This window comes from Tetrahymena thermophila (genome assembly GCF_000189635.1).
Source record: "Tetrahymena thermophila SB210 genomic scaffold scf_8254611, whole genome shotgun sequence".
Lineage (NCBI taxonomy): Eukaryota > Ciliophora > Oligohymenophorea > Hymenostomatida > Tetrahymenidae > Tetrahymena > Tetrahymena thermophila.
This window is the reverse complement of record NW_002476381.1, coordinates 265,698-286,945: the sequence shown is the minus strand read 5'-3', so window position 1 is coordinate 286,945 and position 21,248 is coordinate 265,698. Positions and strand designations below refer to the sequence as shown.

The following is a 21,248-nucleotide window of genomic DNA, read 5'->3' as shown; positions in this document are numbered from 1 at the left end:
ATATCATATTATTTAAAAAATCAAGTTTTAAAAATAATTATTTTGATAAATAAATTTTAATTTGTACTTAAAATGTATTTTTTATTTTACACGTTTAAAAAAAAATTAAACATTTTTTAAAACAATTTATAAAACTTAAGTTATTAAATAACTATATTTTTGAGCTATTTTGAAATCTGGTGTTTGATTCAATTGTGTAATTAAACATTAATAAATTTCTATAATCAACATAGATATTTACCAAATTATTAGACTTATAATAAATGGTAAATTTTTAAATATTATTTTTCAAAATATTTCATAAATTTTGTGTTACTATTTAAAAATCTAATTAAACAGGATCAGCGCTACTACATTTTTTAGAGGTAATTAATACTAAGGGTGTTCGAAAATCATTATTGTTAGATATGTCTTCACTGTCCTTTTTTTACATTTAAAAGTCATCATTAATTATTTATTTTGTTAAGTCTTATGTTTAATTATTTTCTTTAGAAAAATTGGCTAAGTTTTTGCTGTTTTTTTATTTTAGTTAACTTCTTCATTTTTAAAATATTTTTATTGCTTTTTTTTGTGATCATTAGCATTTTATGGTATGAATTAGGAAATATTTGAGGACTCTAGAAATCTGATATTTGAATTCATATCTTCTTTTTCCTCGGCTTCTTAATTAGGTAATTTATTTTCAATTACCAAAATATTAACTTTAATTGATTTGGTTATTAAATTAGACTGCAAATACATTGTCACTTCTAGAAGTAAATTTTTGCACATATTTAGCATTTTCAGGTTCATCTGTCATTTTATTATTTTATTTAGATTCATTTACTTTCAAATTGTTCATGATTGATATATCTTAGAAACTTTAATTCTTATTTGAGCAGATAGGTGGTTGATTTTTTTTCTATTTTATAGTTTTCTAGATCTTTTTTATTATTTCTATTAATTTTGTACTAATCTACTACATCTGGATCAAGAGGTTACTCTTGTTTTTAAATTTAACTAAAATCTCTAGAAGTGAATAAAATATATATTACTAGAAACAAAATTTTTATTATTCTAACAATTTTTCTCAATATTTTTTTAAAAAATACATAAAAATTAATGTCTGTGATCAGACAGAAAAAAGTCAGAGCTAAAATGCTGTTGAGATATTATAATTAAAAACATCACCATTTAGATTTTTAAAGTTTATCACTTCACCAATTTGACTCTCTATATAGTGACAGTTTATCATGTCGCCAAATACATTAATCATTGGTACATATAAGCTTAAAATACAAACATATAGTGCAATTTGAATAATATGCACTATTATTTTTTGATGTAATAAAGCTTTCTATCAAGTGGGTGTTTGCGATTGCATATTCTTTTTTGCAAGTAACTTTGAAATTTAGTTTACTTATTGCAATCTTAGAAATCTTCAAAGTCCTTTAAGCCAGTAATAAAAAACTATGAAATAATTGAAATGAATGAAAAAATGGTTATAGCTGTCTAAATTTGAAGAGCTACTTCTAGACCTATGTAGACATTTAATGTATTTTTGAGTTTTTGCCTGCATCTATTTTGCACTCTTGACATGAATACTATGTGGAAAAAATGGCTTTGCTGAAGAAAACTATTGTATTCAGTAGCAAAATTAATTCTATTAATTTTTAATAACTATTGAGTAAATACTTTCTGATAATCTTCAATATTATTCAATTTAGAAGTTTAATCATCTTAAGAAAAATCTATCAAAGGTAGTTATGGTTAATTTTTATTGAAATCCGATAACTAAACAGCATATGAAAAACACTCTCTATCTTATGGAATACAATACCCATAATTTATATCAAATTCTCAATTTATAGTGCGATTCCAACTGCAGTATTTCTAATTTGGTCTGCATTTCTAATCAATAGGAACCTTTTTAGCAAATGGATAATAGCCTTAAATTCTATTCCTACATAGTTTGTAAGTGACATTTTTATCAGACTCAAATAAGTAGAAGAGTGACGAAGATGAAATAGGATTAAATTTCTAAACCTTGGTAGAATTACTGCATCTAAGATTAGAGCATTCAGAGTACGTGATATTTGCTTATATGTTGTGTTATATTTATTCTGTTTACCTATCACAAGAATATAATCCGCTTATACCACATCTTTTATCAGCAATATTTACAAAATAAAGTTAATAAATAGAGAGTGATGTTAATTAGAGGATTACCAAACAATTTATCTATCTACTCAACTAATCAATTTTTAGTTTGTTTTTTTAAAGAAAAAGCAATTTTTCTTGTTTTTAAGGATATTTTAATATAGCTATTCCTGATATAATCTAAAATTATTGTGCTTTTTTTTAAATTATATTAAAATTTTAAAACAAAAACAATTTAATTGCCTAATTAAAAGTTAAAATAATTACATTTCATTCATTTTTAAAATTCTATCAAATTAGAAATGAAAATTTAAGTTATTAAATTTTGTTTAAATTATTATATTTCAAGAATTATTAAACAAATAAATATTTCATTCTTATTTACTATCTGTGATAAGATAAAGAGCGTAAATCAATCTGCTATTATATATGGTAATGATTTTCTGTAATGAATTTTATAATAAAATAAATTTATAAAAAACAAAATAGAAAATTAAAAAATTTTTTAAGTAAGGAAAATAAATGATAAATATTCTTTATAAGCAATAATATGGTGACTATTTTATTTTAAAAAGTAATATTTAAATATTTAAGAATTTTTTAAACTAAAAAGTAAGTTGTTTTTGTATTTTTATGAAATTAATTCACTTTTTTTTAACTTTTAGTTTATGATTCTTAAATTAGTTACATAAATTTCCTTTCTTATTTGTCATTTTTGACAATCATTAAAATGTAAAAAAATTTTTCAAAATCTTTAAAATGGTTTATTAAAAATAGAATATTAATTTATTCGATACATTTTAAAAAGCAAAATAAATATTTGTTAGTATAAAAAATTACAAAGAAGTGGACATCTTAGTTTTTTTATTTTTTAAATGAGTAAAAAATCCCAAATTTAATAGAAATAGCTAAAGTTAATCCAAGTACTTAAACATATTAGAATGGTAATAAAAAAGAAAAAATATTTAGGAGAAATATTAGCTGACTTTGAATGCTTATAAGAAATTTTATTAAATTTAATTAAGTGCTAATATTTTAGTCTTCTAGAGAAATGAGTAGTTAAAAAGAATGATGATATTTATTAAATTATTTGAATATTTATTTTTCAGTATTTAAGAAAGAGTTTATTAATCTATGCAAGAAAAAGATAGAAACTTGAATTCTATGGGCTAAACAAGCATTACTGAATATTCCTAAAATAAAAATATTATGTAAATACTTACCATTCTTATTTTAGTCTTAAACAGTGTTATCCTACTATACTTATAGCTTAAATAAATCAAATTCGTCATTTAATTCAATAGAGATCTCTCTTAAGGCAGTTTATAAACATAAGTTTTAAAAATAGATTAAATAAATGATAAATAAGTCAATCATTTTTAATAAGAAAAGAATAGAATATTTTGTATTGTTATTCAGTCTAATAATAGAAATTTATTAATCTGTCTATTAATTTCAATATTCTACTTTTCAATTTCTAGCAAATAAATAACAATAATATCATTATTAATATAATTTTATCAATATTTATTATAGATTAAAAATTTATTTTCTATATTAAATGGTTTTATATTTATATATTCAGTCCACTCTTTACATTTAGAGAGTCTTAGATAAGGGGATTAATAAACTATAAAAAATTTTTTGAATTAATTAATTTAATTCTAGAGCTCACTTAAATAATTTTCTTATATTAGAGCGTAGACAGTATTAAAAATATCTTAATATCAAATAATTAAAAGAATAAATTCATCATCTAACATACCTAATAATTAGTAGTACTGTATATATTTTAGATGATTTTTTATCATATATAATTTAAGCATTTAAATCGACTAAAGCATTTTATAAATAGTTAATATTTGCTTTTTAATTCAATCAAATATTTTATGAGCGTATTAAAAATATTTAAGGTGAAAGATTAAAAGAGGAGATGTATTTGTTTCATTATTACTGAAGAAAAATTTAGAGATAATCTTATAACTAATGATTATAATTTTGATGTTTAGAAATGCTTATTTCTAGTGAAAAATATTAAAATGGATTAAAATAAATTTAATTTTATATTTGAAAGCAAAATTTGAGTTATTAAATGCATTTTTAATTTATCTCTTAGACATAGTATTTGTATTTAGCGAAATAATTGTTGAGAAAAGTGAACTCATTTTCTTAATATGATTTGTTTTATTAATACTTTCTATAACATTATTTAGATGCAATTTTTAAAGGCTTTGATAAGATATAATTTAATAACTTAACTTTTAGTGGACATAATCATCATATTTTTCAAAGCAAATAATCAAATATTTCATTATTCTATACTTGGATGATTGCACATTAGATTGAAAGAGAAAAAAAATTAAAATAGCTTAAAATAAAATTATAAATTTTCTATGATATATAAGCTATGGATAGTAATACTTCTGTAAGCTATAGATTTTATTTTTTTAAAATGCTTTATGTTTAAAAATTGATAGATATTTTTACGTCATAATTACAACTTTTAATTATCCTAAGATGTGGTAATATATTTTGAACTGAATAATATTCAAGCTTTAAAAATATCAACACAAAAATTTTAAAATAAAAAATCTGCTTAAAATATCATATTTCGTTTTTGAAATTAATTAGATCAGATTAGGCAAATAAATAAATAAATAAATAATGTATCTTTCTCAATTTATCACTGTGAAAATTGAAAATTTACTTAATCGGATAATTTTTTTAACTTTTTTTTTCAACACCCATTTTTAAAATAAATTAGAAACAAAGATACAAAGAAATACGTTTTATAAATTTGATTACTATAAATTACAAAATAATAAGCAACAATGTTATAATTATTTATTAATAGATAAAATAAGTAAATCTAAAAGAAATGAGAAAAAGCTTAGTAATATTAATAATCGCTTCTGCAATTTTACTATCAGTTGTAGAATCTAAAAAGCATATTAGAAAATAAACCACAGAAGAAATCAGAGGTGTACCAATGCTGATTGGAAGTGGAATAAAATCAACTACTAATGCTCCTATTCCTACCTATTACACAAAAGCCAACACCAAGTGTATTAATGCTTGCGAAGCTAGTGGCGGTAACAGTTTTAACTACTACCAATATAATAGATATCTTTGCTGTGATATTGGACTTACTGGTTATGGTGACGGTTGGTATTCTATGTACTGCTATGCTTTAGTCCTTAATTGCTAAGGAGATTGATCGCTGATAAATAAATGAAGATACTTATATTAAAACTAATATTATTAATATATTTTAGGATCTATCTTTTGATTTATGAAAAATTATAATTATATTTTTATTTTTTGTAGATTAAAATATGTTTTATTTTTTAAAATTTTATGATATCACTTAAATAAATCCATTTATTTAAGGAAGCAAATAATTTAGATTTATTCATTATTTTAATAAATCAACAGTAACTAAAAAAATAATCTTTTTAGCTTATAAAAATAAAGAAATTTGTAATCATATAATCATTTAAATATTAAAGAAGATGCATTATCTTAAAATCTTATTAATTTTACTTTATTTATTTAGCTTAAATATCTAGATACGTATATTTTTTTGTCTTTTAATCTACTTTTGAAAATTATTACCGCTTAAATAAATACCATCAAAATTCAAACAAATTGATATATTAGGAGATAAATTAATTATTAAAATAAGACTTTTGATCATTTTTATATATTCATATATTTTTTAATATTAAATAACTCTAATACTTTTATAAAATTAAAATAATTTATATTTTTATGCTTCTTATTCTAGTAAATTAAATTTTATTATACAAATTAACAAAAATAACTATATCTTTATTGAGAAACTTTTGAAAGGTTATCTTTCTTATTTTGAAATTTAATTTTAAAAAATGTAAATTAAAATTCTAAATTATGGATTATTTTTTTTGTAATAGAGAGATAAATAGTGATAGGTTACACCTATAATTATTTATCTTTATTTAATATAATATTAAATAAATTTATATAATTGTATATTTTATTTATTTTTAGGTAGTTTGTACTTAGTTTATTATAATTTAAATAAATTAAAAAATTTTACGTTTATAAAATTGTAAGTAATTTGTTGATTATGTAATTGCTAAATATTCTTATTTTAGCCTAAACAATGTTATCCTACTATATTTATTGTTTAAATACATAAAATTCGTTATTTAATGTAGAAGAGATTTCTCTTCAGGCAATTTATAAATATACATTTAAAAATTAAATTAAATATTTAAAGAAAAGAATCAGTTTTTAATAAGAAAAGAATACAATATTTTGAATCAATTTTTCAGTTTAATAATAATAGAAGTTGATTAATCTGTCTATTAATTCCAATAATCTACTTTTCAATTTCTAACCAATAAATAATAAAAAGAAAGATTATTAATCTAATTTTATCAATATTTTTAGATAGATTAAAAATTTATTTTCTATAATAAATGAGTTTAATATATTTTTTAATTAAAATAGGAATAATATAAATTGATAGTGATTTTGAATAAAATATATAAACGCAAAAGCTAAAGGAGTAACCTTTTTTGATTCTTACATTTTTCTTTAGAGTATATAGTATTATTGTTAGTAATCAATACTGATGGAGTAGATACCTTTTTTTTTATGTTTTATTACCTAATTTCTACCATTCTATTCTATAAAGATCGACCCATATTATTTTAAATAAATTTAGTTTAGGAAACTTCTATCTTTAAATTTTATTTTGAATTGCAACATTAATATATTTTTCAAACTTTATCATGCAACAAATCTATTAATTAGAGGAGTAATATATATATTTTGATGTTTTTTTATTCTATATTATTTAAATTGACTAGTATATTATAGTAATAGTTAATATTTGCTTACAAATTCAATCAAATGTTTAATGAGTGGTTTAAACATATTTAAGATGGAAAAAAGGAAATGTATTTATTTCATAATGATCGATGAAGAAGAAATAAAAGACTTAGCACTCATTAATACTTAACCTTTTTCTAATTTTTATATTTTTTATAATTAGAAATTCTTTTTTCTAAAGAAAAATTATTAAAATGGATTAAAATAAGGCCAATTTTGCTTTTTGTAAGCAAATTTAGAGTTTTTAAATGCATTTATTAATTTAGCTCTTTGACATGTATTTCTATTTAGCTAAATAATTTTTAAAAAAATGGGTTAATTTACTTAATTTGAATTGATTTGAGAAATACTTTCTATAATCCATAGCAATTTAGATATAATTTATAAAAACTCTAAGAAGAAATTTGAGATTGATTTTATATTTACAGAAAATAATTCGATAACTTAATTTTTTTTGGACAAAAATTATTTAAATTTTGTCATTTTTATAATCATAATACATTTTAAAAACAAAAATTAAAATTTTTCTTTACATTATTCTTGAATAAGTGATTGCGTATTAGATTTTAAAAAAAAAACTAAAACAACCTAATATAAAATTATAAGTTTTCTGTTGTATATGTTTATTGATATTATGACTTTTATGGGTTTTCCTAACAGATAGACTTAATTTTTTGTGGACAAAAACTATTTAAATTTCGTCATTTATATAATCATAATATATTTTAAAAGCAAAAATTAAAATATTTCATTACGATATTCTTGAATAAGTGATAATGTTTTAGATATTTAAAAAAAAACTAAAACAGCATAATATAAAATTATAAGTTTTTTGTTGTATAGGTTATTGATATTATGACTTTTGTGGGTTTTTCTAACAGATAGTTTTTCTTTTTCAAATGCTAATGTTATAGAATTAATTGATATTATTATGTCATAATACCAACTATTAATTATCTTAAAATATAATATTTTGTTTTAAACCAAATAAAATTTAAGATTTAATCATATCATCACATTTTTTCTTACATAAAAAATATGTATTAATCAATTTTTTCTGAATTAAATTAAATTAGGTAAATGTTTAAATAAATAATGTATGATAACTCAATTTCTTTTTTTAAGATTGTAAATTTACTTCAATCGAGAATTTTTTAAATTATTTTTCTATTTTATCAAAAAAATTCTACCCATTTTCATGAATAAATAAAAAAACTAGTTGTTTCTTATGCCTAAAACCATTATTTTTCTTAATTAATATTAATATAAAAATTTTATTTTAAGTGTTGCGAATAGTAATATCAATCTATAAGATTACTCTTTTATATTAATAAAGAGCTACTAAACTTGAGATTAATGTTTATTTTTAAATTACAAATTAAAAAACATAAATATAAATATCAAACAAACTAGCTTCCCCAAATTATTTTTTAGATCAAAAATTTTTATCTTTTTTATTTAGTATTCACCTGAAACAAAAAATACTGTTTTTATTGCTATCCTTTAACCCTTGATTGCAAAGGAGATTGATTTTGATGATAAATACATGAAAATACCATATAAAAATCAATAATATAAACATATTTTAAGGTTTATCTTTTTATTTATGAAAAATAATAATTATATTATTATCTTTATATTATAGTGTTTTTTTTATATAAAATTCGTAAGATATCACTTAAATGAATTGTTACTATAATAAAAAATATCCTTTTTTGTTCTAAAAATAAAGAAATTTGTTATTACATGTTCAATTAATGATTAAAGAAATGCATGAATCATTAAATCTTATTAATCTTACTTTATTTATTTAACTTAAATAACTAGATAGGGTTTATTTTTGTTTTGTCTTTTTAATTTACATTTGAAAATTATTACTTCTAAAATAAATATTAATATTCAAAACTAAATGATATAATAGGAGTAAAAATATTAAATATTTTTAATACTTAATTCCTAAATATTTAGAAAAATTAAATGAATATTTTTTATGATTCTTGTTCAAGTTAATTAAAATTTTATTTGAAAAATATAAAAAAGAACTATATCTTTTGGTTGAAAGTGATACTTACTTTTGAATGTTTATCGTTCTCATTTTGAAATTTAATTTTTAAAAATGTAAATAAAAATTCTAAAATTATGTCATTTTAAACTACTATTTAAAATTTTATAAAAAATACAATTATAATCTTAGGTTTTAAATCTAATTTAGTTTATTACTTCATATTATTAAATTTTGTTAAAACCATAAAAAATAAAATAAATAAAAAATTTTTTATTTTAATTTAAAATTTTTAATAAATTTTTAAAAAAAATCTTGCTTGAATGAAAATAATTAATATGATAAATTCAAACTAAACCTTTAAGCGAAAAATAACATTTTATATTTCAATTTAAGGTTAATTTTATGTAAGTTGAGTTTAGTCAGAATATGATAAGAGTTAACCTTTAAATTTGAAGAATTTGTTTTTTTTATTTATTTAAAATTACTTTGCAGAAATTTTTGCAAATGTCATAAAAAAATAGTAGGAAAATGTTTGTAAGCACTGAAGATGAAAAACTCGAAATGTTAAGCAGTTTGAAATGCTATCAATCTACTCTATATTTTTAAAAAAGTGGTTTTATTAATTAATGAACATATAATGCTTATTTTTTAAATTATGATTTATTTTGTGCATAAAGTGCGCAATCCAAAATATATGTACAATAGTGTGTATTTAATCAATAATTTCAATTATACCATCATAAAATAAATAAAAAAACAATTTTATAAATAATCAAATAAAACAAAACACTTCAAAATATAATATCTTAAGAATTTTGTTAAGTTTGATCATTATTATTTATGGATTTTTAATGCAACATTTCTAGTATATATTGGATTTTTATTCCATTTAATAGATAGTTGGTGAATGTTATCCATGTATTCTATCCTTGAACTATTATTGCTCCTATTTAATTTAATTAAATAATTTAAAAATATTATTTTAAAAAAGTGTTGTTACTCTGTGTTTAAGGAGTTATTTAATGAACTTTCTAATTAATTTAAGACCCCTTTTCTTACTTTGATTCTCATCTAATTTTTATCTATAATTGATTAGATTTACTTTTATCTAACATCTTCTTCATAGTATAAATTCTTTGATACTATAAATCTTTTTTTGCAGTATTTTATTTTTATGATTTTATAGGACACGAATATTGAATATACAAATATCACAAAAAAGAGTGTTCCAATATTAATGACTGTGGACCAAGCTAATTTTACATCATCAAAGTTGTAGACTAAAATAATATTTAGATTAATTAATATTTGCAAGAATTCTAATACATAATAATATCTCTACTCGATTAACGACATAATTGGTTTGTAATAAACCATGTAAATGAAAAATATTAAATTCAAAGACATCACTAAAGAAAGAGACAAGATCACTGAAGGTATTAAAAAAGTAAATGCTATATTTAATATTTTTCTAATTTCAAAAAATAACCAAAAGTATTTTCCAAAAGGAATCTCTATATTAATATTATCAATGAGAATATAATATTTATTAATTAAAGCCATGTTAGATTTTCTATCAAATTTCTTGATTTAAAGATAAAAAAATATTAAGAATATAGCATAGCATATCAAGTATACAATTTATAAGGCGAAGCTGACAATTTGAAGAGTTGTTGAAAAATCTAAGATTTTAAAACAATTAAAAATAGATATTAGGATGTAGTTTGAAAACAAAAGCTAAAGTTTGATTATATATGAGTATTTTTTCTCTTCAATCTCACTAAAAAAGGTAAATCTTTTACTTAGCAACTTACAAATGGATAAAATTATGATAAATATTCCAGTAATAAAGAAATAAATTAAAGCATCACTTAAAAACAGGTTACTGAGATTAATTGACTCAATTCTTCTTAAATCGCTTGATGATGCATTTTCATCAAGTATTCTCTAACTTTATAAATTATTGGATGATTTATTCTGGTTGGAATTTTATGTATTCATTGATTTTATTGGATTGGGAATAATACTTAAAATATTCATTTAGTAATTTAAATCAATAAAAGTTTAACCGAGGCTTAATGTTTTAAATTAATCTGAAAATTTTATATTTCCTATCATTTGTTGAATCTAAAGAGAATATAAAAACTATGTTCCTTATGCAAATAATATAGCATTTGCAGTTTGTATTCCAAATGAAGTAATTTATACAGATTGCATACTTGTATCAACCTTTGTAATTAAATTCAATTCTGATTCACATTATTCTTAAGTTGAATAAGAGCAAGTATAGTGATCATATCTTTAATCATATTCACAATATGTTTATTTATTTTTATATCCTATTGCACAGGTATGGCAAATACTTTTACTCTAACAAGTTTAACAATTTAATATTTCACATTTTTAGCAAACATTATTATCGTCTTTATATTCATCTGCTTAACAAAAATCACACTCTCTTAAAATTTAACTTTTAAAACTGTAATTCTCATTACACTCTATACATGTTAGCTAATCTATGCAATGTTTACAATTATTTCCACATTTCTAACAAATATTATTAGAATCTGCATAAAACTGATCTGGGCATTCCAAAACGCAAATAGCTTTTTAAAAATTAGCTGTATAATACAAACACTTCTAACATTTATTTGTGTTTGGATTCTTGATATACCCATCTTAGCAAGAATCAACACAATAATTATTTTAATCAAAAAATTAGGATGGATTAGCACATTGGATACATTATGTTTCTAGACCTCCAAAGCAAGTCTTACATTTTATATTACAGCTCTAGCAGCTCATAGTTGTAGAATCTAAAATAATAAAATATTTAATTAAAGAAGAAATATAAAATAAAAAATCTTTACCTATATAAGTTCCAGGTTAACAGTCAAAGCACATTCCATTAAATAGTGTGAAATTAGATACACACTTAGTACATTATTTATTATTTTTACAAGTAATGCAATTTTAATCACAATTTTTGCAATAGTTATTTTAATCAACAAAGAATCCATTTGAAGTATTGCAAAATTTACAAGTGGTATCACTTTAAAAGCTCAATCCATATGCACATTCAATACAATTTGTATTAGAAGGACCACTACATTTTTAACAAGAATTATCACATTATTAGCATATGTTATTATTATCTATAAATTATTTATTATTTATATCACAAATCTAACAAGAGTTATCAGGGTAAAGAGTTAATCCTAAAACGCAAGATATGCACTGATTTTTCAATGGACCATTACATTTTTAGCAAGATTTATCACATGATCTACAAACATTTGTGCTATCCAAATATTATTAATTATTTAGGTTACAAAATTAACAGGAATTATTAGGATATAAATTCTATCCTAAATTACAAGAAGTACAATCAGTTGATGATAAACCTTTGCATGTTAAACAAGACGAGTCACAGTTTTGACATATTTAATTAGTATCTATGAATTTTTTATTATTTGTATCACAGAAATTACAAGTTTAATCTGGAAATTTAGTCATTCCACTTATACATTTTAAACAGTCTGTTGTTAGAGGCCCATTACAAGTTTAACAATTAGGTGAACATTATTAGCAGATTTTTTAGTTAGCTAAGAAATATTTATTTGATAAATCACAATACTTACAAAGCCCATCAGGATAAAAATTAAATCCTGGTTTACATTTTAAACATTATGATGGACTAGGGCCATTACAAGTTGAGCATGAGGAATCGCATGGCTAGCATTAATTTGTGGAATCTAAGTATAGCCCATCTTAGCAAGATAAGCAATTATTTTAAAGTAAGCCGTTGCAAGTTAAGCAAGTAGGATGACATTTCTGACAAATTAGTGAGCTATCAATAAAATATTTATTACTTATTTGACAAATATTACAAGATTTATCATAAAAAATATTTTATCCACTCTGGCAAGTCAAGCAGCTATTTTTACCTGAGTCATTACAAGTTAAGCAGGTTGAATCACAAGGCTTGCAAGTATTATTTTTATCTAAATAAAAACCATCTTTGCATGATGTGCAGTTATTATTTAGCAATCCATTGCAAGTAAGACATGAGCTATCACATTTTTAACAAATTTAATTTTTATCTACAAAATACTAGTTCTAAGTATTGCATTAATTACAAGAATTATCTGGATATAAGTAAGTATTAGCAGGACAACTTAAACATTGTTTATTGGTTTACCCAGAGCAGGTTTGACAACTTAAATCACATTTTTAACAAAAATTCTTAGAATCTATATAAAATTGATTGGATGTATCACAGAACTAACATGAATAATCTGGGTAAAGTGTCGTCCCTAAGGGGCATGATTCACATGAATTTTTAGTTAATCCATTACATGTTTTGCATGAGCTATCACATTATTGGCATATTTAATTGCTATCAAGATAAAATTTATTATTAGTGCTGCATACATTACAGGTCTTATCAGGATAAAAATATTTTCCTGTAGCACATGTTAAACAATCTGTATTGTTTGGTCCACTACATGTTTAGCAGCTAGAATCACAGGCTTAACATATTTTGTTAGAATCAATAAAATATTAATTAGAAACATTGCATACATTACATGAATTATTTGGAAAAAGATTTTATCCATTAGGGCAACTTAAGCATTGAGTACTTTAAGGTCCAGAGCAAGTTAAGCATGTGCTATGACATTATCTACAAATATTATTTGAATCTAAGTAAAAGGATTTGCTTATGTCACAAAAACTACAACTAAAATCAGGATAAAGTGAATTATTTGGATGACAAGTGACACAAGAATTTAAAGAAGATCCATTACATGTTAAGCATGAAGGATCACATTATCTACAAATGTTAGAACTATCTAAATACTGCTAATTGTTGGTTTAACATAGTTAGCATGAATTATCTGGATAAAGATAAGTCCCGTTTGGACAAGTCAAACATTCATTTTTAGTAGGTCCGCTACATGTTTAACAACTTGAGTGGCAAGATCTACAGACCTTAGATTAGTCTAAATAAAGTTGATTACTTACATCGCAAAATTTGCAAGAATTGTCTGGAAATAAATTAGTACCTAATATTTTACAAAATTTTAATCTAAATCTCATATTTAAAATTAAATGAATATTTAACATTATTTAATTTTTGCATTTTTTCTTTGAAATTACGGTATACTCATTTGATAAATAGAGCATGGTTTTAATTTAAAATTTTTTAGAAATATAATATGCTAAAATTAATTTTTTGATATAGTATTGGGATATGATGTGCTAATTAATAAGAGTCAGTATATCATTAAACTTACAATGCAAAATTAAATATATATGATGAATAAAAAAATGAAAAATAATTTGATAAATATTTGTGTTTCAATAATTTTTCATATAAATTACCTGATGGACAACTTAAACACGATTATGGAGTAGATCCATTACAAGTTTAGCAAGAAGAATCACAGCTTCTGCAAATATTGTTTTAATCTAAATATTACATATTGTTCGTATTACAATATTTACATGAAAAGTCTGGATATAAATTTTTGCCAGATGGACAACTTAAACACTAATTAGCTGAAGATCCATTACATGTTTAGCAAGAAGAATCACATTATCTGCATATCTAATTAGAATCTATATATTATTTGTTACTTATATCACAAATTTTGCAGCTATTATCTGGAAACAAATTATTACCTGGATTACAGCTTAAGCATTGCTAAGCTGTTTATCCAGAGCAAGTGTAGCAAGAAGGATCACAAGATCTGCAAATTTAGTTTGAATCTAAAAATTATTATTTGCTTAAATCACAAAACTTGCAACTGTTATCTGGATATAAGTTGGTTCCTGAAGGACAACTTAGGCATTAAGTAGCTAGCTATCCATTACATGTTTAACATGATGGATCACAACTTCTACAAATTTAATTCTAGTCCAAGAATTATTGTTTATTTATGTTGCATCCTTTGCAACTATAATCAGGATATAAATTAGACCCTGTAGGACATTTTAAACAAGAATTTGCTGTAGGTCCATTACAAGTTTAGCATGTTAAGTCACAAGATCTACAAATATTATTTTAATCTAAATATTAAAGATTATCTGTGTTACATACTTAGCAGCTATTATCTGGATATAAATTTTTTCCATTTGGGCATGTTATACACTCAGTTGATGAGGGTCCACTACAAGTTTGGCAAGAAGAGTCACATGGCTTACAAATAGTATTTTAATCTATATAAAATTGATTATTTGTTTTACATACTGAACAAGTATTATCTTAGAATAAATTTGTCCCAGGAGGGCAGCTTGAGCATTGATTTTTTGATGATCCTGTGCAAGTTAAGCAAGTAGAATCACAAGATCTACAAATTTAATATGCATCTAAATACTATTTATTATTTAAATTACATGTTTAGCATGTATTATCAGGATATAAATATTTTCCATTTGGACAACTTAAGCATTAATTAGGCTAAAATCCATTACATGTCAAGCAAGATGAATCACACTAATTGCAAATATTTGATGAATCTAAAAAATATTAATTATTTATTTAACAAACTTAGCAGCTATTATCAGGAAATAAGTTAGTTCCTGGTAAGCAGCTTAAGCACTGATTTTAAGACTATCCATTGCAAGTTAAGCATGAAGGATGACATTGTCTACAAATCTATAGTTGATCTAAATAATACTAATTTTTAATATTACAAACTTTACAGCTAAAATCTGGAAACAAATTTGTCCCTGATGGGCAAGTTAAACACTAAGTAGGAGCCGAACCATTACATGTTTTACAAGATATATCACATTACCTACATATATTTGCTGCATCTAAATATTAACCGTTAGTTAAATCACAACTATTACAAGAATTATCTGGATATAAGTAAAATTTAGCATCTTTTAAATTTATAAAAAATTTTATACAATATGTAAGAAAGATGAAAGATCGATAAAAATTTTGGGAAATTTTTTTTATAAACTTGATATTTTATTATCAAAAAATAAAATTTTTATAAAAATCCGAATAACAAAAAAAGTAATGGTTAATGGTTAATAATTAATTAAAAAACTTTTTAAATTCAATTTTACTCATTTAAATTTATAGTAATGAATTAATTTAGACTTATTAAAATAATAAAAAATTTATTTATTTACTTTCACTTTAGGGGCAAGTCAAGCATGAAGTTGAAGTAGGGCCATTGCAGGTTTAACAAGAAGTATCACATTATTAACAAATATACTAGCTATCTAAATAATATTTTTTGCTTATATCACAAAATTTACAGCTGCGATCCGGATATAAATTAGTTCCTAAAGTACAAGTTAAGCATGAATTTGCTGATTACCCATTACAAGTTTAGCAAGATGAATCACATTATCTACAAATCTATTAACTATCTAAATAAAATTGATTTGCTGTATCGCAAGTGTTACAACTTTAATCTGGATATAAGTAAGTTCCTAAAGGGCAGGTTAGACAAGATTTAGGTGAAGAATTATTGCATGTTAAGCAAGTATGATCACAGTATCTGCATATATTAGAGTTATCTAGGTATTACTTATTAGCAATATCACATTTTTAACAACTATTATCAGGATATAAATTAGTGCCTGTTGGACAGCTTGTACATGACTATGGAGTTTAATCATTACAAGTTAAGCAACTAGGATCACAGGACCTGCAAATTTATGCACTATCTAAATATTACTTATTACTTATTTTACATATATTACAGCTATTGTCAGGGAATAAATAATTTCCACTTAAGCAAGTTAAGCATTAAGTAGCTTAGGGTCCACTGCATGTCAAACAAGAAGGATCACAAGATTTACATATATTTTAAGTATCTAAATATTATTAATTAGAAGTATTGCAAATATTGCAGCTGTTATCAGGATATAAATAGGTTCCAGATATGCAGCTTGTACAAGAAGTTTATTGCTATCCGTTGCATGTTTAGCAAGAAGAATCACACTATCTGCATATACTTTAATTATCTAAATATTACTGATTCTAAATATTACATATCTTACAGCTATTATCTGGATATAGATTCTATCCAGCTGGGCAAGTCAAACATTAGTTAACATTTGGACCATTACATGTAAAGCATGAAGAATGACAGTTTCTGCATATTTATTATGTATCTAAAAATTATTTATTAGTTATATCACATACTTAGCAAGAGTTGTCAGGATAGAGATAGAGACCAGATTTACATGTCAAGCAATTAGTTACTTAAGATCCATTACAAGTTTAACATGATGAACTACATTAAATACACTTATTTTAACTGATAAAATAACTTTCATTTATATTACAAGGTTTGCATGAATTATCATTGTGCAAATAGGTCCCAGAAAAGCATGTTAAGCAGCTTGTAGATAAGGGTCCTGAGCAAGACTAGCATGAAGAATCGCAAGCTATACAATTATTTCCTTATATAAAATATCCATAACTAGTATTACAGTTAGATTGACATGAATTATTAGCATATAAAAAGTTTCCAGAAGGGCATGACAAGCAGCTTACTGAAGTTGGTCCATTACATGTTTAACAAGATGGATCACAGAGAAGGCATTAGCTGTTAAACTAATAATATCCATTATTAGTATCACAATAAGATGAACAAGTATTATTCTAAAATAAATACTAGCCTGGTTGGCATGATAGGCAATTATTTAAATATGGACCATTACATGTTAAACAGCTTGAATTACATTCTAAACAATTAATTCCATCTATATAATAACCATTAGTCTAGCAGATTAGTGAGCAAGATTTATTCTTGAATATGTACTAACCTAAGGCACATGAAAGACAATTATTTGAAGAAGGACCATCACAAGTCAAACAACTCGAATGGCATTTTAAACAATTAGTCCCATCAATATAATATCCATTATTAACATTGCAATTTGATGAGCAAGAATAATCCTAAAATAGAAATTAACCAGATAAACATGATAGGCAATTATTTGAAGTGGGACCGTTACAAGTTAAACAGCTTGAATCACATTATAAACAATTATTTCCATTAATATAATACCCGTTATTAATATTACAAGCTTATTAACAAGTATTATTTTTAAATAAATACTAACCAATTTGACAGGAAATGCAGTTATTTGGTGAAGGACCATTACAAGTTTAACAAGTTGGATCGCACTGCAAACAATTATTTCCGCTTATAAAAAAACCATTATTTACTATACAACTTTGACATGAATTATCCAAAAGTAAATATTTTCCAGTCGGACAAGTCAAACAACTTGTTTATGTGTTTCCTTAGCATGTAGCACATGATGAATCGCATGCTATACAATTATTTCCACTAATAAAATATCCACCACTTACATTGCAATTATTGCATGAATTATTTTAAAATAAATATTTTCCTGGTGGGCATGTTAAACAATTAGTATTAGAACTTCCATTACAAGTGGCACATGAAGGATCGCAAGAAATACACTAAATTCCGTTTACATAAAAGCCACTGCTAATATTACAAACATCACAAGATTTATTTGCAAATAAATATTTATCAGAAGGACAGGTCAAACAATTTGTTGCAGATGATCCAATACAAGTTTGACATGAAGGATCACAAGCAATACACTAAATTCCGCTAATATAATAGCCATTACTAGTATTACAATTATCACAAGAGTTATTTGTAAATAAATATTTGCCATTAGGACAAGTCATACAATTTGTCGCAGATGGTCCATTACAAGTAGCACATGAAGGATCACAAGAAATACACTATATTCCACTTATATAATAACCATTACTAGTATTACAAATATTACATGAGTTATTTGCAAATAAATATTTACCAGAAGGGCAAGTCAAACAATTAGTTTTAGATGATCCATTGCAAGTTTAGCATGAGGGATCGCAAGAAATGCACTAAATTCCGCTAATATAATAGCCATTGCTAGTATTACAAATATCACAAGAGTTATTAGTAAATAAATATTTGCCATTAGGACAAGTCATACAATTTGTTGCAGATGATCCATTACAAGTAGCACATGAAGGATGGCAAGCAATACACTAAATTCCATTTATTAAAAAACCGCTAGTAGTATTACAAACATTACATGAGTTGTTTGCAAATAAATATTTGCCAGAAGGACAAGTCATACAATTTGTCGCAGATGGTCCATTACAAGTAGCACATGAAGGATCACAAGAAATACACGATATTCCACTTATATAAAAGCCACTAATAGTATTACAAACATTACATGAGTTATTTGCAAATAGATATTTACCAGAAGGACAAGTCAAACAATTTGTTGCAGATGATCCATTACAAGTAGCACATGAAGGATCACAAGCAATACACTAAATTCCATTTATATAAAAACCGCTAGTAGTATTACAAACATTACATGAGTTGTTTGCAAATAAATATTTGCCAGAAGGACAAGTCATACAATTTGTTGCAGATGGTCCATTACAAGTAGCACATGAAGGATCACAAGCAATACACTAAATTCCGCTAATATAATAGCCATTACTAGTATTACAATTATCACAAGAGTTATTTGTAAATAAATATTTGCCATTAGGACAAGTCATACAATTTGTTGCAGATGATCCATTACAAGTAGCACATGAAGGATCGCAAGCAATACACTAAATTCCATTTATATAAAAACCGCTAGTAGTATTACAAACATTACATGAGTTGTTTGCAAATAAATATTTGCCAGAAGGACAAGTCATACAATTTGTCGCAGATGGTCCATTACAAGTAGCACATGAAGGATCACAAGAAATACACTAAATTCCATTTATATAAAAACCGCTAGTAGTATTACAAATATTACATGAGTTATTTGCAAATAGATATTTACCAGAAGGACAAGTCAAACAATTTGTTGGAGATGATCCATTACAAGTAGCACATGAAGGATCGCAAGCAATACACTAAATTCCATTTATATAAAAACCGCTAGTAGTATTACAAACATTACATGAGTTGTTTGCAAATAAATATTTGCCAGAAGGACAAGTCATACAATTTGTCGCAGATGGTCCATTACAAGTAGCACATGAAGGATCACAAGAAATACACTAAATTCCATTTATATAAAAACCGCTAGTAGTATTACAAACATTACATGAGTTGTTTGCAAATAAATATTTACCAGAAGGACAAGTCAAACATTTTGTTGTGGAAGATCCATTACAAGTAGCACATGAAGGATCACAAACAATACACTAAATTCCACTTATATAAAAGCCACTACTAGTATTACAAACATTACATGAGTTATTTGCAAATAAATATTTACCAGAAGGACAAGTCAAACAATTTGTTGCAGATGATCCATTACAAGTAGCACATGAAGTGTCACAAGGAATACACTAAATTCCACTTATATAAAAACCGTTAGTCGTATTACAAACATTGCATGAGTTATTTGCAAATAAATATTTACCAGAAGGACAAGTCAAGCAATTTGTTGGAGATTATCCGTTGCATGTAGTACATGTAGAATCACAAGCAATACACTGAATTCCACTTATATAAAAACCACTAGTAGTATTACAAATATTACATGAGTTGTTTGCAAATAAATATTTGCTTGAAGGACATGTTAGGCAACTAGTTGAAGATGATCCATTACAAGTGGCACATGAAGGATCGCAAGAAATACACTAAATTCCACTTATATAAAATCCACTACTAGTATTACAAACATTACATGAGTAATTTGCAAACAAATATTTGCCAGAAGGACAAGTTAAACAATTTGTTGCAGATGATCCATTACAAGTTGAGCATGATGGATCACAAGGAATACACTAAATTCCACTAATATAATAACCATTGCTTATATTACAAGTGTTGCATGATTTATTGGCAAATAAATACTTACCAGAAGGGCAAGTCAAACAATTTGTTGATGAACCTCCATTACAAGTTGAGCATGAGGTATCGCAAGCAATACATTAATTATTTGCAGTTAAATATTTACTAGAAGAACAGGTCAAACAATTTGTTGCAGATGATCCATTACAAGTTTAACATGAGGGATCGCAAGCAATACACTATGTTCCATTTATATAGTATCCATTGCTCACATTACAAGTATTGCATGATTTATTGGCAAATAAATATTTACCAGTAGGACAAGTCAAACAATTAGTTGAGGATCCTCCATTACAAGTTGAACACGATGTATCGCAAAGATAACAATCTCCGCCACTCAT

At 24.0% G+C, this 21,248-nt stretch overlaps 3 protein-coding genes across 3 annotated transcripts; all 3 read right to left on the bottom strand. All coding sequences in view use genetic code 6, as the record gives it.

The window, feature by feature from the left end:
* Window positions 1-1,839: 1,839 nt before the first annotated feature.
* TTHERM_00480110 (hypothetical protein) lies at window positions 1,840-3,516 on the bottom strand (the record flags this gene model as incomplete). Its single annotated transcript, XM_001017421.1, has 3 exons — window positions 1,840-2,224; window positions 2,525-2,582; window positions 3,363-3,516. 3 exons carry the CDS (start codon window positions 3,514-3,516, stop codon window positions 1,840-1,842), a joined length of 597 nt encoding a protein of 198 aa, XP_001017421.1.
* Window positions 3,517-5,114: 1,598 nt separating this feature from the next.
* Window positions 5,115-5,555, bottom strand: TTHERM_000479100 (hypothetical protein; the record flags this gene model as incomplete). The annotated part of the gene is made up of 1 exon (XM_012797945.1): window positions 5,115-5,555. The coding sequence occupies one exon, from the start codon at window positions 5,553-5,555 to the stop codon at window positions 5,115-5,117; it is 441 nt and encodes a 146-aa protein (XP_012653399.1).
* Window positions 5,556-9,850: 4,295 nt separating this feature from the next.
* TTHERM_00479090 (zinc finger, lsd1 subclass family protein) lies at window positions 9,851-21,248 on the bottom strand (the record flags this gene model as incomplete). Its single annotated transcript, XM_001017418.3, has 5 exons — window positions 9,851-9,968; window positions 10,023-11,838; window positions 11,893-14,088; window positions 14,408-15,913; window positions 16,172-21,248. 5 exons carry the CDS (start codon window positions 21,246-21,248, stop codon window positions 9,851-9,853), a joined length of 10,713 nt encoding a protein of 3,570 aa, XP_001017418.3.